This window comes from Apus apus, chromosome 14 (assembly GCF_020740795.1).
Source record: "Apus apus isolate bApuApu2 chromosome 14, bApuApu2.pri.cur, whole genome shotgun sequence".
Lineage (NCBI taxonomy): Eukaryota > Metazoa > Chordata > Aves > Apodiformes > Apodidae > Apus > Apus apus.
In genome coordinates, this window is record NC_067295.1 from 15,090,494 (window position 1) to 15,113,243 (window position 22,750).

The window sequence follows — 22,750 nt, forward strand, 5'->3', positions numbered from 1 at the left end:
CTGAAGCCAAGAACCACAGGATGTGCAGCCTTGCTGAGCATTTCGAAGCTCTTTTACCTCAAACATCTCCTGCTCCGTCTGTCGCTGCTCATCCAGGAGCTGCTCCATGTAGGTCAGATTCCGGAATTTTTCCAGGTAAGTGCTGTATTGTTTCTGCAGCTGCTCCTCAATCTTCTCATACTCATCCATAAAAGCAGGACTGGAGAGAAGAAGCACAAAACTACTCAGAAATATTGACCTATATACACAGCATTCTGAAAGCAGCACGTTGGGCTTTGCAGTTGCCTTTCCATGTCTGCTCATCCAAAAGGACCTTTTGTTTTTCAGGTTCCACACTTCAGAGACTACAAGTGTCACATAAAAAAACCCTCCTTAAATTCTCCTGCAAAACTCCATATAGTAAAGGAAAGGTTTCTGTGTATCCACTACCATTCCTTTCCAGAGTCACAGAGTGCTGGGGGCTGGAAGGGACCTCTGGAGATCACCCAGTCCAACCCCCTCACTGCTCTAGAGCAGAGTCACCTGCAGCAGATCCCACAGGAACACTCCAGCTGGGTTTGGAATGTCTCCAGAGAAGGAGCCTCCACAGCCTCTCTGGGCAGCCTGTCCCAGGGCTCTGCCAACCTCACAGGAAAGAATTTGTTCCTCATGTTCAGCTTGACCCTCCTGGGCTCCAGCTTGTGCCCATTGCCCCTTGTCCTGTCACTGGACACCCTGGGAAGAGTCTGGTCCCCCCTCCTGCCACCCCCTGTAGATACTGCCCAGCACTGAGGAGATCCCCCCTCAGCCTCCTCCTCTCCAGCTGAGCAGCCCCAGCTCTCCCAGCCTTTCCTCCCAGGCAGATGCTCCAGCCCCTCAGCATCTCTGTGGCCCTGGGCTGGACTCTCTCTAGTAGCTCCTTGTCCCTCCTGAACTAGGAGCCCAGAACCACACACAGTTCTCCAGATGGGGCCTCAGCAGGGCAGAGGGGCAGAAGAACCTCCCTGACCTGCTGGCCACACTCTTCTTCATGCCCTCAGGATGGTCTGTTGGGCAGAAAGGCAGCCTTTTAACCTTTTTAGCAGGCAAATCTAAGTTTATGATCCTGTTGTTCCACGACTCCAAAGAGCTAACTTGTAGCATGGCTGGTAAATCACCTACTTTGCTGGAGAATCACTCCCTACCAAAGTGTGCTGTGTTGTCACCAGCATAACTAGACCTGTCACCAATAAGTGATGATGACCTTGCCCTGCAGACCCAGCTGCTGCACCCCAAGGAACACTCCTGCTCTTTGATGCTTCACATCTACCCACTGCACTTCCTCCAAAGTGCTACTGATCAAAACATGGCTGTGAATCAGTGTCACTTCTTCCACTCATTTATCTAATATTTCATTATCATTGTGGGGTTTTTTTCCATATGAGGTCAAAAATAGAGCATGATCTTGCAGATTGCATGAATCTGCAGCTTAATTAAGGGCAATAAATCACCCCAAACTGTGCATCATATGTCTTGATTTTATGGCAGGCTGTAAAACTGCCTAGAGGAATGGATCCTATCAAGAGATGCATCAAGAACTTTTTTGTATTGGTGGCTAAGAATGCTAGAAGCCTCTGGGGAACAGAGGGAATGTTTGCACCATTTGCCATTTTCAGGAGAACTTACCTCACACCATCAATGTTTAATGACAAAGGCAAAGACACAACTACCTGACCATTTTATACAGCTCAAGCAGCAATTAAGCAACCCCACCAAATCAGATTCTGGCTGCTTTTAACAGCCCTGAATTTTTGATTTCAAATACACAGGAGTGGAACACTGAAGGACTGCAACCTCAACTGGACATTTCTAAAGAAATTCATGTCTCTTCCACAGGCCTTCACCTCAGTGTCTTGACAGACCTCCCTCCTGGCTGCTCTAAGCAGTACCAGTGCACAGCTCCATCAGTTCTTCTTACACTCCTTAATGCAGTAGAAAACCAGCTCAGAATCTTTACCGAACACTTTGCAGAGTCTGGAGCCTCTTCTGGCTTCTTTCCAGTTCCAATTTTCGTTTTTCAATCCTGGCTTCCAAATTGGCTTCATCCAAAGCCACATTATTCAACATGTCTTTAGTCTTTTGGACTTGTTCCTAGAAGAGAAGGATGGTGAACCATGGCTTGCAATGGAATAATTAGAATCATCTCTCAGCTGTTGATTGTTCTTCCATGTAATCTCACATCTCAGGTTATCAAATAACTTTATAACAATGGGTTAGAACATCAAACTGGCCAGGCAAGGAAAATTATCTTAAAGATAAAACTCACTCTTATAAAGAACCTACTCTGAGTACCATAATCCTTTTCTAAGTCTTTCTTTATCCATCCTTTCCAAATCTGGGAAGCATCCTGAACATTGCAACACATGTTACAGGAATCAGAGGAGGAAAGAGGGAATATTCCAGATTATTGAGCTGAGTTGAGGACATTCAGTGTGTTCATCTGTGGGAAACCATGAGCATCTCTACAGAGAGAGACAGAGTGGACTCACACTTGCTGAAATTCCAGCTGTAATAAATCATTTCATTAACTGGTCCAGAACTAACCCAGCTGAGGTTGGAGTTACTGGCATTTCCCAAGAAGCCAATTTATCTGCTGCTTCCAGTTTATTAGAACTCCTGACTAGAACAGCAATGCATATTAACAACATTTACAACTCATATGGACTGCAGGGACATAAGGAGAGATGGCCTGGAGGATCTACTGACCTGAAGTATCTATTGACTTGGAGTATCTACTGACCTGAAGCTTCACTCCTTGTCATCACACAACTGGGCTGGGTACAGTTTGCAGTTAAGTCACTCACAGTAATCACCAGGATTTAATTAACTGCCACAGTGTGAGTGCAGCTAATGGTTCAGAAATACAGGAATCCAAGCACTGGAGCAAGGACAGTGTGGCCAAGACTGGGCCAGACAAAAGGTCCTCTGAAATGAGAATCACCTGGATGCACTGGCTGGGCACTAATTAGCACAGGGCCAGTTCTTCTCACCCCTTGGTCAGCTCAGCCTTCCTGCTTCCAAGTAGTGCAGATTGGATATTAGGGAAGTATTATTAATGGAAAGGGGCTGTCAGGCTCTGGCCCAGGCTGCCCAGGGAAGTGGTTGAATCCCCATCCCTGGAGGTTTTCAAAAGGCATGTAGATGTGGTGCTGGGAGACATGGCTTAGTGGTGGCCTAGGCTGTGCTGGGTTAATGGTTGGACTTGATAATCTCAAAGATCTTTTCCAACCAAAACAACTTGGTGATTGTATGAACTGAAGGAATGTTTCTGTGCACTGAACCTACACAGTTACACAGAGCAGAGCAGGTCCTACCATGTTCTTCCAGGTGCTGCTGCTAGTGTCCTTCACCCTTTCTGCTGCAGGCTGAGATGTCTGCCTACCAGCTCCCAACCAGCACCATGCTGACACCTCCTGCACACTGCCAGGAGAGCTCCCAGTTCCCATTAACAGCCTTGTTCATGTCAATGAACACAACACATTTCCCAAATGAACCCCAAGGATCATCAGTGACCCTGTTCATTACGACACCAGGAGTCCTCACAGATTGAGCTCTGCCTTGATGAGCTGGTGACACATCTGATGTTACCTGAAGACCAGAGTCTGCATTGGCCATTAACTGAAGTTCAACAGGAGCTGTTAACTAACCAGGGGTAATACTCTGTGGCCCAGCTGAAGGGGATGTGTGCTCTGGAACTCCTAACCCTGTTGATCAAGAGCTATGGTCTTCTTCCAGGAGAGGAACAGTCATTTTGCAAGTAAATAAGTATCATTTTGCTCACCAGAACACAGTCAATGGCAATTTTCATCCCCTTCTCAGCTTCATTTATCTCCAAAGGTCGGGCAATAGATTCTCTTCTTGCTTCCTATGAAATAATAATACACCAGTTTATTTAAACAAGCCACAAAGGAACTAGTACATGCAGAACTGAGGGTGGTCAAGCAACAACAATATCATCATCTGCATAATAAACAGAGCAGGATTTAGTATTTATCCAACAAGGCTCAGAGGATTTAAAGAACAAATGATGATGAAAAGGCCAGTTAAGTGAGGTCAGGAATAACACTGAGAAGATAAGGTAACATTTCAAAGCAAGGTAAGTGCTACTGTCTGAGCTGCAAGTACTCTTGAATGCCAATTTTTGGAAACTGCACTGATTATTACTTGCTGAGCAAAGTATGAAGAGGATTTAATCATTTTTACAACAAAGGCCATGGAAAAAATAGTGCAGGTAGATGAGCAGTGTCTCACAAATGATGCAGCAATGAGCATCATGAACCCATCTAAGCCAGGCAGGCAGCTGGGCCAGGCAGCAGGTGTCTGCTGCACCCATATGAGAGCCAGACAATGCAGATCACAGAATCACAGACTGGTTTGGGTTGGAAAGAACCTTATGGATCATCTAGTTCCAACCCCCTGCATGGGCAGGGACACCTCCCACCAGCCCAGGCTGCTCCAAGCCCCATCCAACCTGCCCTTCAACACTGCCAGGGATGGGGCAGCCACAGCTTCCCTGGGCAACCTGGGCCAGGCTCTCACCACCCTCACACCAAAGAATTTCCTCCTCATGTCCAACCTCAATCTCCCCTCTGCCAGTTTTGATCCATCCCCCCTTGTCCTCTCCCTCCCTGCCCTTGTCCCAAGCCCCTCCCCAGCTTTCCTGGAGCCCCTTCAGGCCCTGGAAGGTGCTCTAAGGTCTCCCTGGAGCCTTCTCTTCTCCAGGCTGAACACCCCAACTCTCCCAGCCTGGCTCCAGAGCAGAGCTGCTCCAACTCTCTGAGCATCTTCATGGTCTCCTCTGGAGTCTCTCCAGGAGCTCCACGTCCTTCTTATGTTGGGGGCTGGACACAGTGCTCCATATGGGGTCTCATGAGAGCAGAGGGGCAGAATCCTCTCCCTGGCCCTGCTGCTTTTGCTGCAGCCCAAGCTGGGAACCCCTCTTAGCCAACACCAGCTGTCCTCCTGTGGATCGTGTCTGCTTCAGAGCAGCTCCACTTGGTGACAGATGTATGGGCCTCTCCAGTTCTGAGAGCCAAGTAGTTCAGCATCCTCACCAAAACAGCAATCCTTGCTTAGATCCCAAAGGACAAAAGAACCCTCTCAATGTTTTGCAGCTTTGGGGTGTTCAGTGGACACTTGTCTGTGTCATGTCTCACAACACTGACCTGGGCATTATATGGAAACATTGGATTACTTTTTTGCTCCTGGGAAGAGAGGAAGGAGATTTTTCCACCTAAGTGTCTTTAAAAATCATCTTATGTTGACAAACCATTCAGTAACAGGTGGGTAAAGATGGAAATGGCATCTCTCTAGAGAGCAAGTGACTAAGAATCTCAAACTGCTTCCTACTCATTGCAACAGGCTGTTCCCAACCTACTACAAGATGAATTCTGGAAGCAGATGCTTTGTTCTTACCATGCCAGTCACTCCAGGTTGCACAGGTAAGAACCAGCAGAGCAGCTCAGCTCCCTCCCCACCAACTCAAGTTCAGGGAGTTGAAGCCAATCAGGGAATTCATCCAGCCAAAAAAAATAAATAATTAAAAAAAAAAAATCAGCTTTTTGTGCTGAACTTATTTGCCTGCTGGATCAGCTCCCTGGCCAAGCCTGCCAGATGCTGCAGGAAGGCTTTTTTTTTTCTGGCACAAGAAGTAGGAGAAATAATATGTTGGGAATAGTGACAGGAGCTACATCTGTTGGTGGCAGTGACAGCTTCTGCTGCCTGAAGTGCTTGTGAATGTTGCCCTGTTTGTACAGAAATACAAGCTCCAAGCAGCAGAAAGTTAATTTGGATCAAAATAAGATACAGAGTCTGCACCATGAAGATTCCTGGAGAATGCCAGAGGCAGACAGTCCTGGAGGAAGACTGGACAAGAATAATGCAGCTCAGTAGCTGTTGTCCAAATGGAGACCAGGGATGAGTGGTGTTCCTCATGGGTCAATAACTGGGACCAGTGCTGTTAAAGATCTTTGTCAGTGACATGGACAGTGGGATTGAGTGTAGCCTCAGCAAGTTTGTTGATGACATCAAGCTGTGTGGTGTGGCTGACATGCTGGAGGGAAGGGACCCATTCAGAGGGACCTTGACAGGCTAGAGAGATGGGCTCATGCCAACCTCATGAAGTTCAACAAGGCCAAGTGCAGGGTCCTGCACCTGGGTTGGGGCAACCCCAAGCAGAAATACAGGTTGGATGGGGAACAGATCGAAAACAGCCCAGAGGAGAAGGACCTGGGGGTGCTGGTGGATGAGAAGCTCAACATGAGCTGGAGCCCAGAAACCAACCCTGTCCTGGGCTGTGTCACCAGCAGCGTGGGCAGCAGGGCCAGGGAGGAGATTGTCCCCTCAGCTCTGCTCTGGGGAGACCCCACCTGGAACTGTGTCCAGTTCTGGAGCCCCCAACATATGGGGGACATGGAGCTGTTGGAGAGAGTCCAGAGGAGGCCACAAAGATGATCCAAGGGCTGGAGCAGCTCTGCTGTGGAGACAGGCTGGGAGAGTTGGGGTGTTCAGCCTGGAGAAGAGAAGGCTCCAGGGAGACCTTAGAGCACCTTCCAGTGCCTGAAGGGGCTCCAGGAAAGCTGGGGAGGGACTTGGAACAAGGGCAGGGAGGGAGAGGACAAGGGGGAAGGGATTAAAACTGGAAGAGGGGAGACTGAGATTGGACATGAGGAGGAAATTCTTGGCTGTGAGGGTGGTGAGAGCCTGGCCCAGGTTGCCCAGGGAAGCTGTGGCTGCCCCATCCCTGGCAGTGTTGAAGGGCAGGTTGGATGGGGCTTGGAGCAGCCTGGGCTGGTGGGAGGTGTCCCTGCCCATGCAGGGGGTTGGATCTAGATGATCTTGAAGGTCCCTCCCAACCCAAACCAGTCTATGATTCTATTCTGAGAACATTATATACTCAAGAAGCTCTACAAAATGCTCACCTGTTTGTGAGGACTTTGCCTGAACTGCAAAGGCAGCTGGGATCAGGCTGGTGAAGACACTGCCCTGCCCACTGCCCCCTGCTCTTCTGCCAGCAACAAGCAGGTGTCTGCTACACAGCAAACATATTTCAAAGGAAATAGTTTATCACTCAGCAGGGGGGAGGAAATTATTTTCCTTCCCACTTTCAACCAAGATAAAAGCAACAGCAAGAACCTCAGGTTTTAATTATGAACAACTCCCTCACCTATCTCCTTTCAGCAGCCTGGTAAAACACCCACAAACCATGCACAGGTCACTGCAGTGATGGGTTTTAGACACATTTCTGAGGATCCACCTCTTAAATTGGGAATCATTTACACAATGTTAGTGTCTTTTCTTCTTCTGTGCTCCCTATCCATGGAAGCTTCAGGCACAGGGCAGAGTCTTTGTGCAGCAAGCCACACCATTTTCTAGGACAAGGTTCAGTCCTACAGTCACATCTGCTTGGAAAAATGTCAGGCCAATGAAAAGGAAAATAAAAGCAGAGATTTTGTGTTTTCAGACTGAAGAACCAGGACTGAGTTGGAAAAGGAAAAGGTCAGAGCAATTAACTGCCTCACACCCCAACAGAAAGAGGAGAATCCCAGTGGATCATTGCAGCTTCCAGTACAGTGGACCATTATATTAATTTATAATGGAATTATATTTGAATAAATCAATGTTGAGGGCATCAAAGCTGTTGACAAATCTTCAGTGGATGTTTGTAACACCTTCCCTGGGCATCCAGCAGTGGGACATCTCCTGCTATCCTGTGAAAACCCTCAAAGAGAAACATTGCTAAACAAATGCAAGAAAATTGAACACAACCCCTTTGACTATCTCTGACTCTCCACAGGAGCAAATAAAGCACATTTTTCCTCCAGCCCAACTCAAACTCACTGGTAGGTGTGAAACAAGCAGCAACACAACTGAGATTTTTAAAGCCTGGCTTTACAAAAAGGCTCTTCTGTTTGTGCTTAAGCTTGTGGATACAAATAGATTTTGTCTCCAAGTACACAGCCTGTTTTCTAAATTTGTCCCAATACCAGGTATTCCACTGGCTGTACTCACAATTCCTTGTGCTAAAGAAAAAAAAAATAAGCAGGCAAATGAAACTGAGCTGAAAAATACAGGCTCATTCATCTTCTTTTAAAGTAATGTACCCTTTACAATTAGGTGTACTAATCAGAATACACAAGAGGTTTCCTTTAAAGTAACTATTAAAATAGAGTTCTCAGGAGAGATTATCAAGGTAAGAAGCAGAACAATTTAGGACTATGCCTGGTAATTACACCTTGAGCAAACAAACATGCAAAAGCAGAGAGATATTCATGAACAAGCTGCTTGTGCACCACTCACCAGAGCTTCCTGTTCCAAGTGCCCAAGAGCTCCCTGGCTATAGTTTTACATGATAAATACTCATTAAAATCAGGGGAAGCCAAATGGAAAGTTATTTTTGATGAGCTAAAGCTGACAATTATTAAAGAAAACACACAAAGGCACATAAGAGACACCATCTGCTGGCAAAATTATCCTCCCTGGCTGGACTTTGATGCTGGTATGGAAGGGGCAAGACTTAATTCTTCAAGTTCTGCATCTCACTTTGGACAAAACCAATTGAAATTACTGGTTAATTAATTGCCTGGTTTAAACTCCAAAACTTTGTTCTCTTTGGAAGTGAGAATTTCATTACAAAGATTTCTAATCCAATCAAGCAGAACACAGCACAGCCTGACAAGACCTTCCCCACAGGACATGGGAAGTTCACAGTGAAACCAGCTCTGCCCAATTTGCCCCAGTTTTGGACATTATAAGTGAAGATTAATTTCCTTAGAGCAAACTGGTACTGTAGTCACTTCAGAAAACAACACTGGTCTGAGAAACTACTTCAAAACTCCACCTGTCTAAAGAATTGATTGGTCTCATATCTACATCCCTGCTGAGATTTGGTCCCCTGGGTCAAACACCAGCAAGGGAGATGGTCACAGCAGCTGGTCAGAGCAGAAACCCAAGGTTCTGACCACAGGAATGGGATCAGCAGCCAGCATTCTAGAGGAGGCAACAACCCTTGGCTGCAGCAACCACCTTTTGGTGGAGAAGTCAGCCTGACACAGGACCACCAGTTACCATTCTTCTCACTACACTGGGTTTAGTCTCCCAGTACAGCTTCTTTCTGCCAGAAGATAACAAAGCAACTGGTTCACCTGGCCAGGAGTTCTACCTCCCTCAGCACAAAAGCATCCTCTGGGGTGCCCATAGACAGCAGCCTTAGCAAACCCTCTTGCAGCTTCACAGCCAAACACCCTGCTGAACAAAACAAAGCAAACTAGGTCATTCTCCAGAGTTCTGGCAATTTCAAGTTACAAATTGCCACTAGAAACCTTTTGTGTGGCAGCTTTGTCACCAGAGCACAGGAAAGGAGGGAAATCAGTTTATCAGCCTCCCCCAGGCAACAACCTCAGACCAGGAACCAATATTTGGCAGATGGAAAATGTTTCCAACGTTCCAACTAAAAGAATTTTTCTGCTGTTACCTTGCAAATTGTACTGACTAATGCAGCTGCCACTCAAATCAGATCTGCCTCCCTCCAGGAGGAGGAAGAGGAGGAGGCACAAACTGCAGCAGCGTGAGCAGGGGAGGAAGGAGGGAGGGATGAAAAAGCTGTGACCAAAGAAATCCAAGTTCAGTGTCCTCAGTGGCAACTTCTTTCCTTGTAACTAATAACCATCCCAGTTCCACAGCTGGATCTAAATGCCTCAGGCTCTCCTAAGAGTTTAAATCAAGTGTTTCACAAACTGGAGGCAGTGAAGAGATTCTCAATGAGTGCCATCAGGTTTGGAACAGGCTGATCTGGGTGCACACAGAACAGCACCACTCCTGGCAGTGCCCCCTGCACTCAAATTTATCCTCTGCAGATTAGAAAACACTTTTATCTGGCTGTTAAAAGCTTTAATCAACAAAATGACAGGAATTACTTCATTTATACAAGAGGATACACAGGGAATAAACAGTTTGCTCAGGGGCACAGATGGAGTAAGTGCCAAGAGGAGCATTAGGAAACAGACCTGCTGTGTTGCCCATCTACAGCACAAGCTAAGTACATTAAAAAAAGGATTGTTTTAATCTTTGATCAGTTTCACGTGGCTTAGAGCTAATTAAGAGGTAAACAAAATGAAAACAACCTTGAGAAGGTCAGAAATCTTTCTGCCTGCCACCAGCACAGATGCACTTTTGTTTCCTTACTGCATCAACTCAGCAAGTCTAAGGCAGCTTCTTGAAGGGCTCCTGCTCATGTGCCCACAGGACCTCTGGCAGATGCCAAGTGGCAGGGACCAGAGTCAGTCAAGCTTTGCTGAGATGTTACCAAATTTTTCCTTTTGGATGTTCAATGCATGATAAGTCAGGGGCATCCTTCCTCAACTGATCACAGCTGACCTTGAAAGCTCTTACTGCTGTATTTCCAACCTCTACTTCTTTTCCTCATCCTAAAGCATTTAGTGTGAAGAAAGGGAAAGAAATCCAAACCAAATCTCCCATTCCCACCTCAGACCCAACTCAACCCTCACCTTCCCATCCAAAAAACACCTAGAAAACAGATTAAAAAAAACCAGAACTCAGTGTCTGGTTACTCTTCCAAGTAACTCTGCCACACAGAGAAGGTCCCTTGACAGTAAAGGAAACAGTGAAGATTATGACATACACCTCTCTGCACAGAACTTGATTTTCACCTCAAGATGTTTTGTTGTGCCAAAATTCATCCATCAACTCCACAAATTTCAGCTATGCAATTTTCATACTCTAAGACTCAGACCAGGAAGGCTGGAAACTACCAACTATCTTCCAAATGTGAAGCTTAAATGCCTTTTAAAATAAAAAGTCTGTGTCTCCACCACTGTATTGTATCAGGACACCCATAACCTACACTGTGCTCATCCTCAGTCAGGCTGGACACAACACAGCCCCACTGGAATACAACCTTGAACTCCAAAGACCCTCTGATCCAGGTTTTCTCCACCCTTTCCCCTTAGGGCTGAGTTGCTCCTCAAAGTTACCTGTTTATCAGTTACCTGACAGCACAGGTGACACCCAAGCAGCACTTGAACATCTGCTCCACACCTGGAGCTCCACAAGTTGGGATCTGCTGACAGTGGGAAAGGAAACCTCTTCAACCATCTGCAGGGCTTGAACCAAAGAGCTTCTCCTCACATGGAAGCTTGCTGCTGCTTTTGGACTGTTAACCAGGAAACCCTTTCCTCTTCTTATTCAATTATAAAATCTGATTTATTTCTTAAACCATAAAGACATCTCATTAGATAAAAATAAAAGATAAATACAGCTTTGGATTTTTTTTTCCAAAACCTTAATCAACATCATCCACTACCTGAAGAGGCTCCAGAAAAGCTGGGGAGGGACTTGAGATAAGGACAGGGAGTGATGGGATGAGGAGGAATGGATTAAAATTGGAAGAGGGGAGATTGAGGTTGGACATGAGGAGGAAATTCTTGGCTGTGAGGGTGGTGAGAGCCTGGCCCAGGTTGCCCAGGGAAGCTGTGGCTGCCCCATCCCTGGCAGTGTTGAAGGGCAGGTTGGATGGGGCTTGGAGCAGCCTGGGCTGGTGGGAGGTGTCCCTGCCCTGCAGGGGGTTGGATCTAGATGATCTTGAAGGTCCCTTCCAACACAAACAATTCTGAGATCCTACGAGTCTGAATCCAACAAATGAACACTTGTAGGTTTTGTTTCTTCCTCTGTTCTTAAAGGGCTTTTTACATTCTAGACTAACCAGGAAAGCAGTGGACATAGACAGAAGAACCATATATTCAATCTGGAAAGAATCTGATTTGCAGAGGCACCAGAAAGGCACAGCACCACACTTCCAACAAATACAGAATTCACCTCTTCCCAATAAACACACACATCCATTGAAAGCACTATGGATCTACAGTACACCTAGTAGAACCCTGCCCTTAATTAACTCTTCTCTAGCTGAAATTTGAGTTCATTCAGGAATCTATTTTAAAATAAGTGTTGCACGATTGGAGCAATAATATTCATCTAACTTACCAGGCTTTTGTAAACAGTTTCTGTACAAATTATAGGCAAAAACAACTCCAGTAAAGAAAGTAAAGCTTGCAACACAAATTAGTTAACATTTCTAGAAGAAATAATGACTTTTACTTCCCTTTTTCCTAATGATCTTTCCCCAAAAGATGCTCAGACTGTGAGAACAGTTCTAGTCAAGCCATTACTGCCAAGTGCTGGCAATTCTTTTACAGCTGCTGGAAAAGTGAAGCAGTTTTCATACAGAATAGAAACAAGACATATCATCAGTCTAAGCCTAGGTAGGAAGATCCTTCATTTAAATATCTGGAAATAGATTGGAGAAGGTAAAAAAAAAAAAGAGGTTCAAGGAACATAAAACTACCATGTTTTCAACTTCATTAAAACAGTGTCACTGGTGTGGATGCATTTTAGGAAATGCAACAGGTTTCAGGCATTAAATGTAATGAAAAAATAAACCATGCTCCTCCTGTGCCAGCCTTTAACAGTGCAATTCATTGTGTGCATGACTTGGCCAAGTCAGAAGAAAACAGGCAATGATCAATTATCTGCACATTATAAAATAAGAAAAGTAACCTTAGATGAATTGTGACTGGTTTGGTATCTGCAGACAAAGCTCTAATTCCCCACACAAAGCCAGAAGGAGCTGCACTCCTGCCCAGCTGGAACTGGGGGGCAGGAAGGGGCAGGCAGAGGATGTCACTCCTGTGGTCTGAGCAGCTCAGTTGAGGGATCCAGGGAGGTGTGTGAAATGAAGAGGGGCAACTCCTTACTGCCCTCAGTGCAGGCTCCTGAGCAAGTTCTGCAGCTCCACTGGCTGCTGTGGGCATTATCAGATGGCAGAGAACAGCAGCTTTTGGCTCTAAGCTTTTATTTGATGAGCAAATTTCATACTTCAAGACAAGTGGAGAACTGTGTGCAGTTCTGGGCTCCCAGTTCCAGAAGGACAAGGAGCTACTAGAGAGAGTCCAGCCCAGGGCCACAGAGATGCTGAGGGGCTGGAGCATCTGCCTGGGAGGAAAGGCTGGGAGAGGTGGGGCTGCTCAGCTGGAGAGGAGGAGGCTGAGGGGGGATCTCCTCAGTGCTGGGCAGTATCTACAGGGGGTGGCAGGAGGGGGGACCAGACTCTTCCCAGGGTGTCCAGTGACAGGACAAGGGGCAATGGGCACAAGCTGGAGCACAGGAGGGTCAAGCTGAACATGAGGAACAACTTCTTTCCTGTGAGGGTGGCAGAGCCCTGGGACAGGCTGCCCAGAGAGGCTGTGGAGGCTCCTTCTCTGGAGACATTCCAAACCCAGCTGGAGGTGTTCCTGTGGGATCTGCTGGAGGTGACCCTGCTCTAGAGCAGTGAGGGGGTTGGACTGGATGATCTCCAGAGGTGTCCCTTCCAACCCTGATGACTCTGACTCCATGAAAGGCAAAGCTGGGTCCTTAAAATTAAACAAAGGAAGCCTTGACAAATTCCACCAAACAACTGGTCACTGCAGCCTCATGGCTTTTATCCCAAACCTACTTGCTTTGCCACAGGCTCAGGTCTCAAACTCGTCCCACGCTTCGTACCAAACTTGGCATTTAACACACAAGCCAAAAATGGGCTCTTCACAGCTTTAACAAATCCCTGAAGAAGCCTAGAAACAAGTCACTAGCCATAAGGAACAGAGCATGAAAGTCTCTGAAGGTTCTCACTGTGCTGTGTCATGGCCTATCAGCTCAGAGCTAATGAGACAGAAACAAAGGTCATCTTTCCTAAGACAGGATTCCTCAAAGACAAGAAGTTCAATCCATCAAGTCTTTTTGGCAAATAGAAGCCTTGTACCTAGACAGGATCAATCAGCCCCACCTTGTGCACTCAGGCCTTACACCACTAGAAACAAGCACTCAATTCTGTAGAGCAGAAAAATCACCCTTTCAGCACCTTTAAATTGCCTTCAACTGCAGATTTCTGAAGGCACCCCCCAAGAAGTGGCTCCATCGAAGCACTTCCCTCCTGATTTTTCATTTCATGCTTTCAGCACTCTGCACTTGTGCAAGCTGGCTTTCCTAGGGCCCAGTTCTAAAGTGAGCTGGACTCCTAAAAGCCTTGATTTAAACTGATCAAACCATGCCCAACTTCCAAGCAACACTTGAGAACTCTCTGACAAGGCTGCCTTGTGCTGACCTCCACTTGCCCATTTAGTGGAGCTCTCAGGAATTCTGTACACAGAAAAAAGGGCTTAATTCTCCAGATATTAACACCTTAGGTAACATCTGCATGAAAGTTATTTCAGAGCCCAGAAATTAAGCAACAAATGCAAGTGCAGTGACTGATTAGTGGTTGTGTGACTGTGATATATGTTCAATTATATTGGCTTATTGCTCTTCTCTCACTTTTAAGATACCAAAGCCTTTCACATTGCTGCACAACACGTTTGACTTCTGTATAAGGCAGAAAAGTGTTCCACAGATAATCTTCCCTGTCCATCACCTCCCTCTGAAACACTTGTACTCCATCAAACAAGGATCTGGAAGCATTTACCAAGGCACTCAGCCTGCTGCTCTCACAGGGTGCACTCCCTCCTGCTCACACACTGCCAAGTTACATGACCAAAACCAGAGCATTCAGGGTTTGCCTTCTTTAAATGTCTATTGGCAGAAAATGAATAACTTCCAGCACTGCAGATAAATGCATTTAAGAAAACAACTGACAGACTTGATTGGCAGTGTTTCAGGACACTTCCCTGGCCTCATGCAACACCTTGTGATTTTACAACTCAGCTGAAGAACATGCACCCTGCAGGCTTGAGAGGCCTTCAGCTGCTGTAACAGAAATAATCAGCCTTGCACTTGGAAATCTAAGGGCATCCATCATGGATCTGTTCTGAAAGACAAAGCTCCATCACTAAAACCTACATATAAAGTTAATGTTTCCAAACAGAGTTACTTCACTTTCCTGCTGAAAGGAAAATGTCAAACTTTTCTCTCAGATTAACTGCAATTCAAGTATTAATATGAATGGGAAAGAAAAAATGTTCAGACTCATTCCTTCAACTCAGAGGATACTCATTCTAGATGCAACTGTTCAGATGAACAACTGACACTTATTTCATCCTTGTCATGGAATCATGGAATGGTTTGAGTTGGAAGGAATCCTAAAGACCATCCAGTCCCAACCCCCCTGCATGGGCAGGGACACCTCCCACTAGCCCAGGCTGCTCCAAGCCCCATCCAACCTGCCCTTCAACACTGCCAGGGATGGGGCAGCCACAGCTTCCCTGGGCAACCTGGGCCAGGCTCTCACCACCCTCACAGCCAAGAATTTCCTCCTCATGTCCAACCTCAGTCTCCCCTCTGCCAGTTTTAATCCATTCCCCCTTGTCCTCTTCCTCCCTGCCCTTGTCCCAAGTCCCTCCCCAGCTTTCCTGGAGCCCCTTCAGGCACTGGAAGGTGCTCTAAGGTCTCCCTGGAGCCTTCTCTTCTCCAGGCTGAACACCCCAACTCTCCCAGCCTGGCTCCAGAGCAGAGCTGCTCCAGCATCTCTGTGGCCTCCTCTGGACTTTCCCCAGGAGTTCCATGTTCTTATTTGGAGGCTCCTTTGCAGCAGCAGGCAGTGAACACAAGTTTTTATTCCCTCCCCAACGTGCACTTACCCTTAGTTCAACTTCTTTGCCAAGTAAGTCATACAGACTTGCTCCTTGGTGGGTGATTTCAGAAGCAAGCTGGCGAGCTGCCTTCAGGTCAGCAATCTGGAAACACAGCAAGAGCACTGAACAGCAGCAGAGACTCCCCAGCAGCACAGACTCCCCAGCAGCACAAAGAAAATCCACAGCAGATTTTTTTTCCCATTTTGATGTTAAAATGGCACAGGAGGGCAGTCCAGTGGCTAGAACTCTAGTATTGAAGAAGCTGTTGACTGAGCTCAGAGTAAGCCTGTCTCTTGGCTTTAGAATGGTTTAGATAAAGAACCAATTAGCCACAGGTGAATCTCCAGCCACTTGATGCAAAAACCAATCAAAACAGCCTCAACCTCCTCAAAACTGTGACTCAAGACAGTTGTTACTTCACACACTGCCCAGGGCAAAAGGGAAACTTCACCTTTCCCATAAGCAGAAATTATATCTACCAAAAGGTATGGGAGTAGCACCTTGCACAGTCAATGAATACTGATCATCTAAGAGTGGCTTTTCATCCTTTCTTCAGGTGCTTTCTTCAGAGAGACCCACCAGACTCAGGGAGAGGAAAAATCAACTCTGGCTCTGCTGTTTCCCCCAGGATGGCAGTGTGACTGCCTAACCAGCAGGCGTGACATAGCACAGCTATAAAGAATCAGCCTAGAAATATTAGAAAATAAAAGAGGAGCTAAAACTAACAAAACACAGTATCAGGAGCTCCTCTTATTTAACAAAGTGTTGGGTCATTTGTTTTTTTTAATAGCCACACATGATGTTTATGTCAGGGGCTTGAACAGTGTCAGGGTAAGATGAAGATTTCCCTTCAATTCTAACAGGCTGAAAATTAACCTTCAGTATTTTGCAAACTCTTCCCATTGCAACCAAGTTAGCAGACAGAATCAAGGTCTTTATTCTGGAATATTCTAATATTTCTACATTTTCAACAACAGTCCAAACTAAAGAGACCCAATTTTCTGCCACTGCTGCCTTGTATTGTGCTTTTAGTTGAGAATTAAGAGAGGTTAAAAAAAATGTATCATAGAAATCATAGAATCCCAGACTGGTTTGGGTTGGGAGGGACCTTCAAGATCATCTAGATCCAACCCCCTGCATGGGCAGGGACACCTCCCACCAGCCCAGGCTGCTCCAAGCCCCATCCAACCTGCCCTTCAACACTGCCAGGGATGGGGCAGCCACAGCTTCCCTGGGCAACCTGGGCCAGGCTCTCACCACCCTCACAGCCAAGAATTTCTTCCTCAGCTACCATCCCCACACCTTTGCAAGAACATACTTTTCTTAAGTTTCAGCTAGAAAATGGATTTGTTCTTATAAATGAACACAAAAACCCTGCCCAAAACAAGAGGACAAGTTTTCCTTACCTTTGAGCCAAGATAAAACTTGAACTTGCTGCTGTCTTCCTCACTCACATCTGCATATTCCTCTTCCTTGGTATTCATAGCACCATAGAGCACAGAGGTGACCTTCAGCAGCTCCTTCACTGCATAACCATCTGCCTGGTACAGCTTCTTGGTGTTGAGCTTTATGTGAGCTTTGGTGGCCTTTGGGAAGAAGGAAGGAATACATCAAGTCACAAAGAACAAAATTCCTCATTCCACATTTCACCCAAAAGCTCTTTGTGGAGGCACCAGGCTCTGCTTGACAGAGATAAATCTTCCAGTTTGGAAACACAAGTTTGCTTCATCATATTAATGATGCTTCTAGAAGAAGTTTCTCTGAAACATGTGCTCTTTCTGCATGTCAGAAAGTTGGCAGGTAAATGCCAGAATGAAAAAAAAACTTCAAGCTAACCATTAATTCTTCCCTGCATGAAGATCAGAAAAAACCCTGGACACCACTTAGATTCCACTTAAACTTAATTTGAATTTAAGTGGTGCCCAGGTCTTAAGATGATGCTGCAGAGAGGTAAAATTTCACTCTTAATGAGTTACAAGAATATGATGAATTATCCTAATTTAACTGTCTTCTCTTCCAGCAATACCTTCAGAATATTTTATTGTTTCTCTCAATATTTTTCCCCTGCTGTATTAGTGGTTTTATTCCCTTGCTTGTCATCTCTGAGAAGTACAGATAAATCAGTAAGGTAAAAACCATGAAAAATTACAATACTGTCTTTATACCTCAAAAATAATAAAGGGGAAAAAACCAGAATCATAGAATCATAGGGTTGGAAGGGACCTCTGAAGATCACTGAGTCCAACCCTCCTGCTGCAGCAGGAACACCCAGGGCAGGTCACACAAGAACATGTCCAGATGGGTCTGGAAAGTCTCCAGAGAAGGAGACTCCACAGCCCCTCTGGGCAGCCTGTCCCAGGGCTCTGTCACCCCTAAAGGAAAGAAGTTTCTCCTCACATTGAGGTGGAACTTGTGTTGTCACTTGGTGCCGTTTCCCCTCATCCTGTCACAGGCAGCACTGAGCAGAGACTGGCCCATTCCTGACACCCACCCTGCAGACAGTTATAGACATTAATAAGATCCCCTCCCAGCCTTCTCTCCTCCAGACTGAACAGCCTCAGGTCTCCCAGCCTTTCCTCTTATGACAGATGTTCCAGTCCCTTCATTACCCTTGTAGGGGGAATTAAAACTGGCAGAGGGGAGATTGAGGTTGGACATGAGGAGGAAATTTTTGGCTGTGAGGGTGGTGAGAGCCTGGCCCAGGTTGCCCAGGGAAGCTGTGGCTGCCTCATCCCTGGCAGTGTTGAAGGGCAGGTTGGATGGGGCTGGGAGCAACCTGGGCTGGTGGGAGGTGTCCCTGCCCATGCAGGGGGTTGGAACCTGATGATCTTTAAGGTCTCTTCCAACTCAAATCATTCCATGATTCTAAGAATGAGGATTTCCCTCATCTCCCTGCTTTTTGAACCATACAGACAAGAGCAGTTCTAGGTGGGCATATGATTTAAAAAAAAAAAACCAAACAACAAACACATAAGACAACCCTGGAAACACTTCAGGAGCTTTTGGGTCTGAAAAGGAGACATTTGGTAAGTTCCCAAACTACCAGTAACACAGAGTAATTTGTCTGCAAAATTAACACATCTTTACTCCTTGTTGAGGAAAGGAGAAGAACACTAGTTACACTTCACAATGATTAATCTATCCTGATATTCTATCCCCGAGACAAATCTGTCTCCATCAGATCCCACATCTGGCTCTGGATGCAGAAAGCCATGGTGCAGCACTCAGTGTGATTTCACTGACACCATGTCCTGGCCTGGTGGTGTCTATAAGAACACAAGACAGTCCATGAAGCACAAGAACAGCACCTGCTCATCCACCATGGCAAAGAAACTGCAAGGGGTTAAGAGAGAAAGTGATGAAGCTAACATGGAATCAGTAAATTAGGAGGGGATTTGCTGGAAAGCAGTTCTGAGGAGAAGGATCTGGGAGTTCTGGTAGACAGTAAATGGTCCACGAGCCAGGAATGTGCCCTGATGGCCAAGAAGCCAATGGAACCCTGGGGTGCATTAGGAAGAGTGTGGCCAGTAGGTCAAGGAGGTCATCCTGCCCCTCTGCTCTGCCCTGGTGAGGCCACAGCTGGAGAACTGGGTCCAGTTCTGGGCTCCCCAGTTCAGGGAACTGCTGGGGAGAGTCCAGGGGAGGGCAACAAGGATGACTGGGGAGTTGGAGCATCTCCCTGAGGAAATGCTGAGAGAGCTGGGACTGTTCAGCCTGGAGAGGAGAAGGCTGAGGGGAGACCTTATCAGTGGCTGGCAGTATCTCAGGGTGGGTGCAGGAGGATGGAGCCAGACTCTGCTCAGCAGTGCCCAGGGACAGGACCAGGGGCCACGGGCACAGGCTGGAACATGGGAAGTGCCACTGGAATATGAGGAGAAACTTCTTTCCAGTGAGGGTGACAGAGCCCTGGGACAGGCTGCCCAGGGGGGCTGTGGAGTCCCCTTCTCTGGAGATATTCAAGACCCCCCTGGATGCAGCCCTGTGGGATGTGCTCCAGGGGATCCTGCTTTGCTGGGGAGTTGGACTAGATGATCTCTAGAGGCCCCTTCCAACCTTGACAGTTGTGTGAGGCAGCTCTGTGCTCCTGCACACACAGCTCCTTGGGCAGACTCACCATGAACTGAGCCACTGCCTTGATGAAGAAGACCCGATCCTGTTCTGTCTCCACATCAGGAGGAATATCAGTCTGAGGTTCATACCTGGGGAAAGAAGCACAAGTAGCTTCTGACCAGAAATACATGTGCAATATTCAAGAGACTGGCTCATTTCTGAGGCAAAAAAAATCAAACAAAATAAGACTGGAAAAGAAATCTTCAGCTCCTGCTACAACTGGGGTATCCAGACCCTGGAATGCACACAGAGGGTTTGTGTAAAAAGCTGTAAAACCTGAGACACTTTTCTGGAAGGAATCATCATTGTGGGGTCCTGAATCCCAGAATGGTTTGGGTTGGAAAGGACCTTGCACCTTTTCAGTCAGTTTTGCAGAGGAGCAAAATTAACTGGCTCAATCAAATCTCTGCAATCACTTCTTTCCAGAAGTCATTTACTACTTCAAAATCACAAAATGCTTATCAAATCAAACTCAACTCATCATTTGTGGCTTCCCAGGCACAGGACTGAGCTCATACTCCCAGTCTTTCCAGGGATATGTTGGAACAACTCATACTCTGTCACTGTTGTTGGGAATAACAAACCCAACCACCTTGTCCTTTAAAAATGTCGTGATGCTTTTCCACACTTCCCAAAATGCAGGAGAAAAAAAATTCACACCCAGGCATCACTCTGATCAAACTGCTTTCACAAGCAAACCAAACTTCTTCAGAAGCAAACTGAAAGACTGGGAAATGCTTCAGAAACACCCCAGTGAAATGCAGAGACTTCTAGAAGTCACCAGCCCACAGGAGCCAGGGAATTAAAAGACAATTCCCAGCCTCACCAAAAGGCTCTGAGATTTTCAGCACTGAAAGGCAAGGGGAAAGAAAAAAAAGCACCTTTGCTTTCAAATCACATTTGAAATGATGAGCAAGGCAGGTGCAAAGTGGCTTCTCTGCTTGAGAGTGTAATTAAAAAAGCTTCTAGAAGCTGGAAAAGCTGCCTGTCTGTATCAAGTGCAATTCCCAGCTGAGACAGAGAAGGGTGCCAGCTATTTGGTCTGAAAATGAAGCACTTCAGTACTAAACACAGGGTTCCCAGTGATTTTAGAACACAGGAGTTGAAGCTTTTAGAAGGGAAAGCCATTTTTAAAGCAGTATTTTTGGCTTCTTTCAACTGCTTTGTTAGTTTACTGTCCTGTACTAGAGGGAATTATGATGTATGTTGTTCCACATCCCCTGAGAACAGCCAGTAACTGAGACCCTCAGTGTTACTGCAGCATTTTAAAGAACATTTAGGTCACTTAATCCAAGTCATTTGGAATGGCTGGAAGTATTTCTCTATTTTATAACAATTACAACAGGACTCAGCAAATTTCTAACAGTTGGGTCATTAAACTTCATGGACACTGATGATGATTCCAAGCCAAAAAACCAGCCATCAGGCAAATGGGTCACTGTCATCTTTTCCATTCTAATATTCTACCTTAAAAACTTCAATTTATTTCTTCACTCTCATGGGAGAAAGGAAATGATGTATCATTTGATTAGCACCTCAAGTTTCATAAATATTCAACCAAAGTCTGTCAGTGGGTTAAGTGGGTATAAAACTACAACTGGGTAGTAGCAGATTAGTACCTTTTAATTATTTTTGTTTTTAAACATGGACCATACCAGGTTGAACCAGTAACTGTAGCAACAAGGGAAGAACTAACTGTATCTTGAGAAGTTTTCACTACAGTATCACTCTGCTCGGGGTACAAGGTCAGGAAACATGATGTTCCTCTTTAAAGACAGTTCCACACCAAAAGGATCAGCTCCAAGCACACCCAGCACATCCCAGCACCCCCTTCATGCCTTAGCCTGGTCACCCACCTTTTCACCAGCCACAGAAGCACTTCTGAAACGAGCATGAAGTTTGGGGTATGGAAATTCTCCATGGATATGAGTCGGGGGTACCCCAGTGCCCTCATCATCTCCGTGAAATCTGAAAAACAGGAGCAGGGTTTCCTCCTACACTACCCAGAACCCCGATCACTGCTCATTCACCAGAGGAAAAAAGGCGAGTTTTTTTAAAACCAAGCGTTTCGCTGGGCAGGAACAAGGTTAAAGCAGCTTCGCCCCACAAAACACGCCACTGGAACGCAGTTAACTCGGGGCTGCGCTGCCCCACTCCTCTGCCTTCCTTAAGCCCAGCAGCCCATGGAGACACGGCCCCCCCCCCCGCCCCGCATCTCTACACGAAACCACGGGGTAAAACTGCCGAGGGCAGGCACCCGGCGGAGGAGCAGAGCAGGGGGCTGCCCCGTCCCGTCCCACCCCCGCTCCCCTCTGCCAGGCTTCTCACTCCGGAGGTCGCGGAACGACATCCCCGGGGCTGCCCGCAGGCCTCGCCGCCTCCCCGCCGCCGCGCTAGGCCGCGCCGCGCGTCGCCATGGCAACCGGGCTACGGGGCGGCGGGCGGGACAAAGCGCTGCGGAGCGCGAAGGGAAGGGGGGAAAGGGCAACCTGGGCCAGGCTCTCACCATCCTCACAGCAAAGAATTTCCTCCTCATCTCCAACCTCAATCTCCCTCTGCCAGTTTTCATCCATCCCCCTTGTCCTCTCCCTCCCTGCCCTTGTCCCAAGCCCCTCCCCAGCTTTCCTGGAGCCCCTTCAGGCACTGGAAGGTGCTCTAAGGTCTCCCTGGAGCCTTCTCCAGGCTGAACACCCCAACTCTCAGCAGTTTTCATGTTGATGCATCAAGTAAGAGCATGACAGCTTCTCCACCAACACCTGGCAGTGCCAGGTCTCCTACAGGAACAAGAGCTCTGACCACAAAACTCTGCAGAAGCACCAGACAGAGCAACCCCAGCTCCTCCTGACAGGGTCATCGATATTGCAGGCTGGAACGAGCTGAAAATCATCTAGATGTCAGGCTGATCTATGGCCATCTCAGGACATTTTGTGGAGCCATCTGCACACTTCCAGTTCTAATTGCCCAAGCACCTCTCAGACACGGGCTCTGTGCTGAGCAGTGCCCTA

General features: G+C 46.8%; 1 protein-coding gene across 2 annotated transcripts in view; it reads right to left on the reverse strand.

Annotated features, from left to right (window-relative positions):
* CLUAP1 (clusterin associated protein 1) overlaps positions 1-22,154 on the reverse strand; it is a 44,011-nt gene extending 21,857 nt beyond the window's left edge. For both annotated transcript variants that reach the window (XM_051631958.1, XM_051631957.1), the window contains exons 1-8: positions 22,074-22,154; positions 21,602-21,713; positions 19,750-19,834; positions 17,042-17,221; positions 15,642-15,737; positions 3,800-3,883; positions 1,976-2,109; positions 58-199 (exon numbers count right to left, since the gene is read on the reverse strand). In XM_051631958.1, the coding sequence (XP_051487918.1) occupies positions 58-199; positions 1,976-2,109; positions 3,800-3,883; positions 15,642-15,737; positions 17,042-17,221; positions 19,750-19,834; positions 21,602-21,713; positions 22,074-22,095 (855 nt within the window). In that variant the 5' untranslated portion in view covers positions 22,096-22,154. The remainder of the gene's footprint in view (positions 1-57; positions 200-1,975; positions 2,110-3,799; positions 3,884-15,641; positions 15,738-17,041; positions 17,222-19,749; positions 19,835-21,601; positions 21,714-22,073) is intronic.
* Positions 22,155-22,750: the final 596 nt, after the last annotated feature.